We start from the raw sequence: 13,054 nt of genomic DNA, 5'->3' as shown, positions 1-13,054 counted from the left end.
CTCTGCAGAGTCTTTGTTTCATGACTGTGCCAAAGAGTAATAGTATGGCTTCTCTGAGAGCATTTCCCGAGGAGGAACGCAAAGGTCAGCAGCCAGTCAAGGCTCTCTTGTCTTCTTCAAACCAGCTGGCAAGGCTTGTCATTCTTTGCTCCTCCTCTGTTTGCATTCCATTGACTCATCCTGTTTATGCCTCTACGCTCATTTCTTTGATGTTTGTGTCAAAACTCCTACTAACTTAACAAATGGTAGATTGATCTTCGAGTAGCTTCCTAGAGCTCAGTTCACTGGAGTAGAAAGTTGCCTGCAATATTGTATTAAACCAGTGATTAAGAGGAGAAAGAAGTAAAATCACATAATGAAGTGTAGAGCAGTCCCCTATCTGTCACAGCAGAAAACAGGAGTTGATTAATGCTGTACAGAACTGTTTTCTCAAGAGAATACTCCGTATCTTTGCAAGTCCAGATGTTGGCACTGTGGATGAATGGTCATACTCAGCGTTAGATAATATCTGGCAGAAAATTCCCAGAGGAGGCCACAGCTTCTCAGGTGCAGCTCCTACATACATAAGAATAGAGGGATATCTGCTATAGCCAGTTAATTTATTATTGCTGGATGTTTTCTTTTTAATAGCACCTTTCATATACATCTCTCCCTCCTACCCATTATAGAATACTATACAATTATAAAGACACCCATGTCATTCCATTGACATTTAGGCACTCACAGCCAAAGTTAAGGATGTTAGAAAGGACCTGCTTCATACATATTTACTTCTCTGCCAAAAGAATCGCTATTACAGTTGGAACAAGAAACAGACTCAGCAGCAGTGGAATCCCCTCTTGAGTTCTGTAACCAGCTCTTCTTTGTCTCTCTGTAAGTCACGTCGCCTTTGTGCATTATCCACCCCTCTGTCAGGCGGCTCTGGCTGGGCTGTAGCTGCTCTGCTGGGGCTCTGCAGAACATCATCAATATGTGTTCACAGTACAAGACATTATTAACTCCAACACTTGGTCTTTGTGGTTCTCCTGCCTCATTCCAGTTGTGCTCAGTTGGAACTGCATGGCAGAAACTGCCTCGCTGGTGGTCAACACACAGCAGGCAACGGACTTTCCTATTTTACATGTGTGTTCTGCATTTGTGCAGCTTCTAAAAGTGGGCAGGAGAGCAGTGAAAGAAAATTAATAATACCGTGATGTTCCATCTCAGCTCTGAATCTTTTATCTGGTAATGGCAATAGAAAAGACAGGATATTGACTTGCCTTGTGAAGAAGTCTATGAGGCATCAATCAAAGTTAGACTCTGATTACTCTGAAATAGCACCTCCATGGGGCAAAAAAATCTATTATTAATAAGGATAAAAGACTACACAGAGAGAGAATGGCTATACTCTTCCCTTTACATTTATAATTAAAAGCCTAGAACAGAGTTATTTATTCCAGATCCTCCTCTTCAGTGAATGGAATGACACAGTAATAGAAAAATACCCTGATCCTGCCTTCTTATTAGAAATGTGTCCGAGCCATCATGGTATCTTCAGTGCTCCAGGTTTAGGCTGTGTGGTTTTGGAATTCCAACTCAGGTTCAGACCTGCAAGTTTGGGCTGTGATTGAACAATAATCTGCAGTTTTACACACACCTGGAGTCAGGGCCCAGCTCCACCCCTCAATGCTAGTGTTTAGGTCATGAACTATCCTGCAACAAGACCATGCCATCCTTTATGGACTCTGCCAAGACAACCCAGCACCACAATGTTTAGCCACAGCTACAAAACGCTGCCTGTTGTGTTTTACACACTTCTAGGTGGGCTCTTGGGACTTTCATTTTCACCACAGTGTACCCAAGGGAATGAGAGAAGCTTTAAAGGACTTAAGGCACATAATATACCCAGCTTATTCACATAAAAGTAATTGTAAATCTGATTCACTTCAGTGATGTATTAGATATCCTCAAAGCCTTCTCAGAGATTAATATATTATTTCTGAAATACTTAGAGAAAAATGGGTTTGGGACAACTGAACAGAAGCATGTCTTCAATCTGACATAAGCATTTTAAAAAAAAATAAATAGAAAAGAGAAAGTTTGGACTTGTGAATATTTACTTACGACTGAGGCACTCCTCCAATCCCAAAGCCCACCAGGCCCCTCAGCACCAAGATCCAGCTGTAAACTGGTGCAAAACCACTGAGGATCCCATAATACAGCGTCCATAACACGCTGATCTTTAGGCCCTGTATTTAACAAACAAACACGAGGAAATGACCTTCTGCTGTGATATAAATTAACAAAACATAAAGCAGAGCTTCAAATTCCTTTCATTTCATGGGAGGCCAATTCTGGCTCTGCCTAGTTCTGCTTCATACATGTGGACTACGACTTTTGTGAACATCATGCACTGAAACATCCACACTGTAGAAATATTAGAATATATTCTAGCAGGAGCTGAAGACTTACTGTTTTTCTCCCATACTGGTCTGAAATGTTTCCCCAGAGGGTGGAGCTGGACATCATTCCCACAAACACCACCTAAGAAACACCAGAAAAAAATCTTCCCATTAACAAGAAGACAAGTGAGAAATTTCATGTGACAGCAAAGAGAACACAACTTCATAGTGACCCGAGAAAAATTCGATTTTAACAATAGAGCAAAATGTCCAGGTGTTCTGGGTATAGTTAATTTATAGTAGAGACTATTAAATATAATTACTCATATAGTGGGATTTTTCAGAAATCACTAACTTCACTTCCATTGACTTGAAGCTTGAATTTGCTATTGCCCAGGAATAGGGCTGAGCTTCAGCAGCCTGTTCAAGCCAAGGTCTCTCAGTTTCTTCCAGTTTTGGGCCCATTTCCAGTAGCTGCCAGGCTACTTGTCATCCCCTCACCTTCATCTTACCTGTTAATTTATGAACTGAACTAGCCCAGTGCTGAATATTTTTGAGCTTTCGATAAATGGAAGAAAATGAATTATAAGAAATGACTGAAGCGCACAATTTACCACTAAATGGAAAGCATTTTCTTGTTTCTGAGTTGTGGGGTTTTTTAGCTGAAGGGTTTTCATAACCCAGAAAATTATCTTTCATCTCAGGCCCCACTGAGAGTTTCATCAGTGTTACTGAGGGGACAGGCAAGTGGAGACAGGAGGAAATGCTTGGTTTGGAGAGGGGAAGCAACGAGGCACCCCTCAAGTCAGCTTTGCAATTAAAAGATCCCTTCAGTAACAAACCAGTCTGACACTAGAACGTGCACTCTGGTGTTACACACATTCTGAGTTCAGCCTGTGAAGACACTGAGTTCTCCAGTTTCAATGAACATATTCATGAATAAAAGCTGATCAGAGTTGCCTGAGATCCACAAGACAGAGCTGTTGTAGGAGCCCTGTGTGATGCAGCACTTCTCAGCCAGCTCATCTCCAGTCTCCTACTGCCCTTCTCAGGGTGTCTCCGATTGGAATGGAGACAAAATTACATCTTACAGCTTTAGAAAAATCTGAAAAAAAGACTGAGGTGTCAAAGAAAATATATTGTACCCTTTTCAGAGCTGACACCAAGCGTATAGTTTGTTCTGTAGCTGGAGAAATGAAATCCTGCCCAGTGAAGGTAATGGCAAAACCCAAGCATGTTTCCCCCATCAGCACGTTAAAACCAAAGGAATTTTGTCTGAGAAAAAAGTGCATACTCAGGCAATAAGTGGGGTAAGAAGCAGTTCTGTTTGTCAAAGCTTTTGTCTTGTGTCTGCTGACCCCTTCTCCTTCTCATTTTGCTCAGCAAGAATAAAATTGTGCTGAGCTGAAAGAAGGAACAAGACTCTCCTTTGGGTATGGCAAAGGACATGATTTTAACTGATTTAAATCTACTGAGCATTTTGACCACCGCAAATGCCATCAAAAGCTAAAGGAAATGTAGGAGTTAGAGTGCATGCCATACAACAGTGGCATATGCTGAGAGGAGCCCCAAAACTAGTTTTCTTATCCCCAAAGGCATTGCATGTTTCCAACATCACAGCACCATGCTCAGACGTGGTATTATAAGAGCTCTGTTTGCAGAGATCAGTGGATGATCCACCTCAAAAAGCGATTGCTTGCTCTCTCTCACATCTCCCAGTCTGTCTGTGTATAATTGAGCTTAAATGTGGTGAGAGAGAAAGATTTTCAAGAAAGATAGTCAAAATTTACCAATCTTTTTTTTTTTTTAATTAATAAAATGGTTTAATTTTAGTATGAGTCTCTGTCAATTCATATATTTTCCTGCAAATTACACGAAACTTTGAACTTGAAAGTTGCAAAATACCCTCAGTTCTCACTGAGTTTCATTTCTTCAAGCCCTGGCTTTTAAAAAAGACTCCTATATTCTTCCGAGCCAAAGGTACTCTGCAAAGGCCATGAACAGATTTAACTTTGGGATATACAGCAGAATGTCTGAACAACGAGTGGAAAAACCTTACAGAATACAGGAGCTGTCAGTTATTTTTCCTACCGATGTGAGCAATGCAACCTGCCAGCTTGGTAATCGCCACTCACAATGAAGCTGTGGAGCTAGGATACTTAAAATCATCATTTCCATAGCATCTGCCATCTAGAAGGGTGAAAAAGAAACAAAAATAAGTAACTGCCTGAAAATTAGATTGACATAGCAGCCAATATTATACCTTCCTGAAATTAACCTCATTTCTGCTCTGTGCCATTCCCATTCAGTAGGTGAAACAAACCAGTTATGTTTGCAAGGTACAGTGGATGTACACAGTGGAGAGAAAGAAAGCAACAGGTGCATTTTTAAACTAATTTCTGATTGTTCTAATGTTTAGTAACACTGGCAGAGAGGGTTCCAAGAGCCAAATCAAAAGGGCTTGTTTGGTCAGTCATCCAAGCTCATTCACTTTCATGTTGCTCATTACCAGGGTGGGCTTTCAACTCCTTTACACACAGATTCAGTCAGAGCTGCTTATTACCTTATAACTTCCTGTCTCCTTTATATACTACTTCTGGATTTGTATCAAATATATGGATAGATCATGTATAGACCAAATTCTGCTACTGATTTAAGACATAAACCATGGCAGATTGTAACCTTATACAGAGATACTAACCAGTAAGCACAGGCTCCAGATACCATTACCCGAAAATATAGCACAGTAGATGTAACATCTAGTGCTTCAGAAATAGAAGAAAAGTGAAAACAAAGCCCGTCTTTCTGTTCTTGTTATTAAGGATAGAACTAGAAGTACTGGATTGCTCTTCACCTGAAACTGAGACTACAATAATACTGACTAATACAGAAAACAGAGTTTGTAGCTAATGTGGTAAAAATCACTGCATGAAAACTGAGATCTCCTCCTGTAGGAATAACCTAGTGCTCTTTCCATTTGAAACAAGTGTTTATAAGAACTTGATTTATAAGAAATAAAGGTCATTTATAAGAACTTCTGGTTTATAAGAACTTGATTTATAAGAAATAAACGTCATTTATAAGAACTTCAGAAACAGAGAAATCAATCAGTTATTCGTTACCCCAACATACCAAGTTTCAGTCCAGCTGTCACTTCAGTATTTCAAGTAAAAGTCATTCTTTATTGTACAACTGTTTGGAGACTTTTTTTGTCTGCAGAGAATGGCTACATTAATTGAAATCACTGAGATTCTCTAACTGATGATCATGCAATTGACCTTGATAACAATTACTTGCCCATGCTAATCCAGTAATTACAGAGAGCTTCCACTGGAACTTCCCAAATCCAATGGCTTCCACCGCATCTTCCACCATGAAAGTATCTAGGAAGAAAACAATTCTAGTGGAGAAGTGTGTTCCTTTCCACATAAGAGCCCTGCCTTGAGACAGAATTTTCTGTGAATGCAATTACTTACTAACTGGGTAATCTACTGAGATCTAAAATATATAACAGCTACTTAGCCTTTATACAGTTCCTACTGAGGAAAATCTCTGTGTTCTTCAGGAATTGTGCTAAAGCCAAAATAATTTTAAATATTGCTAGAATATTTTATTCACATAGGAGTAAATGAGTGTAGCACCAATGACTCCAGCACACGTTCAGCCTCTTACTCCTGGGAGTGACTCCACCAGCCCCTGAACTGCAGCTTCCTCTGGTGAGAAGTAGCTGAGCTGTTCAACAGCCCTTAGCAATAACATGCAAGTGATGGAAAGTGCAAACCAGTATCTTATTGCATGGAGAGTCAAACTGTAATTATTTGAATCATGAATTTGTCTAAGACATACATATCTTAAAACACACTTTTGTTAAAAATGCTGATGGTACTTGTTTCCCACACATTGCCATGACCTCATTATTTTGTTCTATCTGGAGAATCTGAGATATCTCGAATTCCTTTGCTCAAGTGCAAAATAAAACACACAACAAAAACACATGTTGATATTCAAGTTGTTTAAATCAATTTAAGTCTCAAAGCTTTAACACTTCCAGCAGTTTAAAAAGTACATTCACCATGGAAAAGCTTTATCAGGCTAAGACTTGGACATCCTCACAAAGCAAAAGCCGTAAACACAAGCCAAAAGGAAACCAAACAAAATCTAACTGATAAAACGAAGCCGAGATGTCGTAAGACTCAGATTGTGACTTTAGCCCAGGCATTTGAAGTGATGGCTCTGAGCCTCAGCAGAGTGGGCTGCTGCATCACTTGCATGGTTTTGGGGCGATGCATCAGCTGAAATTCTACAGAAATCTGCAGAGCTGCACTGAGTCTTTTGAGAAGCTCACTGAGCTCTCACTCCATGCTATTCCGGTTTCCTATGGCACTAGCATGTTAATAAAAAAGTCCCTGGGAAAATAGTCATCCTACAAAATTTTGGTATGCTGTGTGCTAAGAGAAAAACACTTCTCATGTCTCTAAATTGGGGTTGCCTTCAGGGCAGCCAGCACTTCTCTGCTGAGCAGAAAGCATCCCTCAGAGAACAAGGTAGCTAAACCACGATTTTCAGGTGTAACATGATTTGCCTGTGTTATTGTTTCCTTCTTTTATCTGGGGATCTTTAACTTCTCTGAACCCAATATATTCAGCCTGGTTGTAACACAACTGAAATGACGCGGGCACACCTTTCTCCTAACAGGAAAACAAGAACCCTACTCACCATCAGTTGGGTTGGCAAACTCTTTTGGCACTGCTGCTCCATCCTCCAGCTCAACAGGCTCTAGCTCTGTCCGAACACCCTCAATTTGAATTTCATGTTCTCCCGAAATGACATCCTCATCCGACCTTGAACTTTCCCCGGTGCGGCGAAACTTGACCACCCTGAGAATACAGAAACAAAGATTAATAAGTTTATGGTGAGTCCTTTTGAGGTCGAAGCTGTGTTTGGTTATTCTTGAAGCCTTATTTGGCCAAAGAGCAGCCAGGTTTCTCCCCGCTCTCCTGTCCCCATTTCACATTCATGGTTATTCTTGAAGCCTTATTTGGCCAAACAGCAGCCAGGTTTCTCCCCACTCTCCTGTCTCCATTTCACATTCGCAGAGGATGCTGTGACTTTTATTTGTACCTGATTTTAGGTATATAATCCTGGTGGTTGTTACTGGCTTTGGAAAAACCCCATAGAGTGCATTTTTATGTGATATAGTCATCATTTTTATACAAAGAGGACGTTATCACACTAACTATAAAGTTATAAAAGCATAGAGGTTATAAAAATATGATTAAATGATACATATTTAATGATAGCCATGTTTTGTGTGCCCAGGCTTCCATTGTGAATTAGACATAGCTGTGTCATTCAATTTCAGGTGCTTTGCTCTGGCAGGAATAGCCCAAATTCAATTTTTCACACTGTTTTCGTAGGAGTGATTTGCGTCTTAGGAGAAGCAAAACATGAAATTTGTCAGATTTTTAAACACTGCTTAGTAAAGCTGGATTCAAAAGATAATTCAGTGAACTGACTGAATTTTTTTCCATTATGGTGATGACCCTGTGACTACGGCTGTGATTGCTTTCATCTCTTGTCTTAAACTGAGTTCTTAATTAAATACCTGTATTTTAAGGAACTATGTGATCTCTAATACTTGGTTCATTTTTTTGAATCTCTTAGGTAATGATGTGGGACAGAATAAGAAAGTGAATCAAAGGATACTTCTTTTCTCATTAAGTTCAAGTCCAGACTGAAGAGCGTACCTGCCTGCCAATTACAGCCCTGGCACGAGAGGTGATGATTGTGACAGGGGGGTCACGCTCACAGATGCCTGTATTTTATATCATTTTATATCATTTCTGGCACTAGCTGAGAGATAATCAATCCTCTAATCTCTGCAACAAGGCCATGGAGAGAACAAGATATGAAGACAGAACTTTGCTAAATTGACAAAACTTTTGTGTCTCGCTTGGAGTGATTTTGTACAACGCTTCATGTATGTAGAGAAAGTCCATTTTCCACCAATTAAGTGTCCTGTGACCAAAGATAGATTTTGGAACAGATCTACCATATTTAATGTTAAGAGATTCCTCAAGCTTCCTTCACTTTACCTGCAACATCAGTGTAACTTTCTCACCTTGGAAACTGACAGTTTCTTGGACTTTGGTGAAAGAGTATTTTGGGAATAGATTGAATTAGTCTTGCTGCTACCTCTTTTGGCTTCCGATACCTGAACATTTTAATTCTACAATAAAGATTAGAGGAGAGGCTCTTGAACTTCAGTTTAATCCTTTGGTTTAAAGGTCAGCAAAACTAAACTCTCAGCATCCTTGCCAAGTGCAGCTGCAGGGAACTGACATGCACGGGTGACATTTCTAAAGGTGATCTGAAAGACTTTTCCTATTTGGCAAGACCTCAAATCTTATTTTCTCTTACAAGTGCTGGTGACACAATCAATACTTAGTATAAGGGCAAAGGGGAATCTACAGAACTCCCGTGAATGGATTTTTGGTGCAATGGTGGACAAGAGGCTGAAGGAATGAACATCTCAGTCACCCATGGGGCTTTTTACAAAGAGAGAAGTCCTGGCCACGACCAGCCATTCAGTCCAGTTCAGGATTTCACTGTGGTAGAACCACAGAGGGATACAAACAGTATTTATTTATTTATTCTCATAGTCCTGGCACATATATTCTTTCCCTGACCACATCCCCCCTGAGGAATTGCACATATTCACTAATGATATTCTGGCAATAACCTGGGGAGGGAAGTCTAGTGACCATTGCATGAGGTTATCACTCATCTTGAGGACAGATGATTTGTGGACTGTTGCAGTGTTTTGGGATGATTTTTTCAGGTAAACAGGGCATTCCAAGATCTCTATGGGGCACCCATTCCTTGTAGTACTTTAATACTGCTCCCATCTGCAGCAGGAAACTGAAAGCTTTTCTTTGGCCTTTACGTCTTGGCTGACAAACAACAGTCACAAATTTTGTTTTCTAAGACAACATTTGAAGCTCTTAAACACAAGAACACAGAACAAAACCCCAGGCCTGTTCAGAACGAACAGGAAAACTACACTGACTGCAGTGAAACTAGGGTTTATCTCACACTGTGATTCGGGGCATGAAGAGGATTGAATTTTGAGTTTGAATTTTCTTTTGCTGACCCTATATGACACAAGTAATTATTACTCTCGTGTTAAAATTGTCACTGAAGATATAATCCTCATATCACCCACAAAATACATACTCTCAGCAAACACACACTGAAAATTGTATGCCTGTGAGATAACTTGTTTTATTACATGGGGCAATTAATATCAAAGTACCATTCATATCTTATTTGCAAAAGCTTTACAAGCACCTGGCTTAACTATATAGGAAGTAAACTTTTATATTTGTATTATTTAAAGGAGGACTATTACTATAACTTTAGCAGTCCCAAAGCCTGGAGCAAAGTTCACTGAAGTGTATGGACCAGATTTCAGGAGCTCTAAAGTGCCATTAATTACTCCAGGGGATTATGACTGCAAATCATTCATACAACCTCTGCTGGTAACTGTTCGGTGTCCTAGGAAACCACAAGCAAAACAGATATGCCAATAAAAAACCTTCCTGACTTTGAAGTACCTGATCACAAAACCTCTGAATTACTGTTTCTTATTTTGTAATATTTGTTGAAGGAGACTTTCAGAACTGACCATTTTGGAGATGGTGGTTCCAGACGTTCTACAAAGGCAGTGATTGATCTGAAAATTGTAAATACTTAAATGGCAATCTGAGCAGAGAGCTACCTGGCCACATTCCTCATCACAGGAAATAAAAAAAATACATTTACTACTTAGGCAACTATGAAACTAATTGACAAAAATGAAGAAAAAAACCACACAGTGAAATTGACTGTTCCATACTAGCAAAATTCTTCACAGCTGAGACACCTCAGAGAGCTGCGTTTGTTTGCAAGGTCTCCCAGCACCAAATATGTCTAATTATACCTACATTGAAAGGCACTTTGGAACGTGTTTCTGTATTTAAAATAAAAATAATAAATTGGGAAAAACGGCCTAATGAAATCACATCTTACTCTTTTTACTGACAAGCTGAATGCATCTGAACTATATGAAAATAACTGGAGTTCACGTGCATTTTCCCAACTTATTAGAAATGTTATGGGACAGTTTGCTCTGTCATTGGCATGAGCTCATTAATATTTAAGATCAACTTTAAGCATTTATTCCCTGCCTTGGAGAGTCAATGATTTATAAATAGGAATATGTTTCATAGTACCTGATAACGGAGCACTAGGAGAAATGCACTTGTTCTTAAAGGAAGCATTTTGCATTCGTGAAAAGGGAAGAAAATACTGGTGTTAAAAGGCAGCGAGACTTTTATCGCCTTTTTTGCCCAGATCCAGTAACCACATCCCACCGGCCAGGAGCTCCTCATAAATAACAGCATTTACAGAAGCAGCGGTGTCTGCTTCTTAAATAAAAATTAAAATATGGGTAGCAAATGATCCTAATTATCAGCAAATATGCTCACTGCAAAGACACCTTGGCAAAAAGGGCTCTGATGTGCCATCGGTTCGTGGCATGAAGGAGGGAGGGAGAGGAGGAAGCCACCTTCCCCAGCACAAACGTTATTTACAGATGCCATCCACCTTGCAAAGGCAATAGGAATGTTTCCTCTCCCAAAAAAAAAAATAAAAAAAAAATAAAAAAAAATAAATCCCTCGGCGCTCCCACCATTTTCTTCCACCCCTCCTTATTTCTACTGCCAGCAAGTTCATGCAAAAAAAAAAAAAAAAAAAAAAAAAAGAGTGAATTTATATAACAAACAGATGCCTGCATGCCTCTGGGATGCTGAAGCCAGGCAGCTAGCTATCCAAGGAAAATGGCCTGCTTCCTGGGGGCCTAAGCCACTTCCTAGAAATAATTCCCCTTAAAAATCACGGGGATTCACTGCATCCCCGCAGCCCTTTTGGGGAGAGAAGCCCCGCGCACCCCCGCCGCCCTGCCCGGCGCTACTCACGGCAGCTGTCTCAGCTGGAATAAATCATCCTCCATTGCCGGGCTGCGTCTGGAGGAGCTGCTCTCATCGCTCCCGCATGGCGGGGACGGTTTGAGCGACGGACGGACGGGCGGACGGGCGGACGGACGGACGGCGGCTGGACAGCTCCGGCGGCCCGCACCGGGCGGCGCGGGGAAGGGATCGGCGCGGCTCGGCACCGCTCGGCTCGGCTCGGCACCGCTCGGCTAGGTTCGGCGAGGTTCGGCTCGGCTCGGCTCCCCGTCGCCGTCCCCGCTGCGGGGAAGCCCAGGTCGGTGAAGGTGGCTCCCTGGGGACAGGGCTCGCCCAGCGGCACCCACCACTGAATTTGGGCCAGGGACTTCACAAAAAGGGCCCCCTACCATAAAAAAGACATCGAGGTGCTGGAGCGGGTCCAGAGAAGGGCAACAAAGCTGGTGAGGGGTCTGGAGAATAAGTCTTATGAGGAGAGGCTGAGGGAGCTGGGGGTGTTCAGCCTGGAGAAGAGGAGGCTGAGGGGAGACCTTATTGCTCTCTACAACTACCTGAAAGGAGGGGGTAGAGAGGGGGGGGTCGGTCTCTTTTCTCAAGTCACAGGCGACAGGACGAGAGGAAATGGCCTCAAGTTGCACCAGGGGAGGGTCAGGCTGGATATTAGGAAAAATTTTTTCACTGAAAGGGTTCTCAGCCATTGGAATGGGCTGCCCAGGGAGGCGGTTGAGGCACCATCCCTGGAGGGGTTCAAAAGACAGGTTGATGTAGTGCTGGGAGGTATGGTTTAGTGATGATGCTCCTTGTTTGTTGTGTGGGTGTCTATTTTTGTCAGTCAGGTTGACGGTTGGACAAGATGATCTTCAAGGTCCCTTCCAACCTAGAAGATTCTGTGATTCTGTGAAAAAATGGCATTATTGCAGTGAGCGTTTCAGGAACCCAAGGGAAGTTCCTCAACATGGCTTGGTAGGGCTTCCTGCGCTCCTCAGATGCGGAATGAGATTAGTTTGGAAAAAATCTCATTTACTTAACTGCAAAAATGTCCTGTCACCCTGGCACATTCACCCAATTTGTGCATAGACCTGCATGGACGGGAGAATCCTTTGCAGAAAAAGGCCTGCAGGAGGAAATGAAGAGGAAATACACGCTAGGAAGACCACCTGGGGACATTTGACATGATTAAAATGTAAAATATATATGACAAATTGGAGGAATGGCCTGAAATCACCAAGACGGCGTGGAGTGAAGACCAGTGAAAAACGGAATTTAGTTGTACAAATACAGGTCAGGGCACAGTGGATGGTGGAAGAGGCTTGGGTGTAGTGGGGACAAACCCCATGTGCTTCATTTTGTGAATTGGGACTTGTGCAGCCATCACACAGATACAGTTTGTGACACTAAATATTGAAAGTGTTAGCAGGTTTTGGTATTTATAAGAAAGGACTCGCAGCTGACCTAGCTGGGGTTTTGGCTTCCTTAAAAATAGTGAGAATATTTGTTTAGTGAAGCATTTGGGGCTAGGAGTGGAATCCAGACGCCTACCCTTAGACATCAGCTATGTTTTGGGTGACTCTGTACCTCCTGCCACCCCCAGGTGTGGATTTTGCACAGGACCGAACGGTGGATCACACAGGACCATGGGGACATCTCAGACACCATCGGGTTCTC

At 41.7% G+C, this 13,054-nt stretch overlaps 1 protein-coding gene across 1 annotated transcript in view; it reads right to left on the bottom strand.

Moving 5' to 3' along the window:
- SVOP (SV2 related protein) overlaps positions 1-11,516 on the bottom strand; it is a 33,650-nt gene extending 22,134 nt beyond the window's left edge. Inside the window, exons 1-6 of the mRNA XM_014940035.1 lie at positions 11,399-11,516; positions 7,098-7,258; positions 5,679-5,764; positions 4,473-4,571; positions 2,452-2,523; positions 2,104-2,228 (exon numbers count right to left, since the gene is read on the bottom strand). Of these exons, the coding sequence (XP_014795521.1) occupies positions 2,104-2,228; positions 2,452-2,523; positions 4,473-4,571; positions 5,679-5,764; positions 7,098-7,258; positions 11,399-11,433 (578 nt within the window). The 5' untranslated portion in view covers positions 11,434-11,516. The remainder of the gene's footprint in view (positions 1-2,103; positions 2,229-2,451; positions 2,524-4,472; positions 4,572-5,678; positions 5,765-7,097; positions 7,259-11,398) is intronic.
- Positions 11,517-13,054: the final 1,538 nt, after the last annotated feature.

Source organism: Calidris pugnax, unplaced genomic scaffold (assembly GCF_001431845.1).
Source record: "Calidris pugnax isolate Ruff unplaced genomic scaffold, ASM143184v1 scaffold106, whole genome shotgun sequence".
NCBI lineage: Eukaryota > Metazoa > Chordata > Aves > Charadriiformes > Scolopacidae > Calidris > Calidris pugnax.
This window is presented reverse-complemented; position numbering and strand designations above follow the sequence as displayed.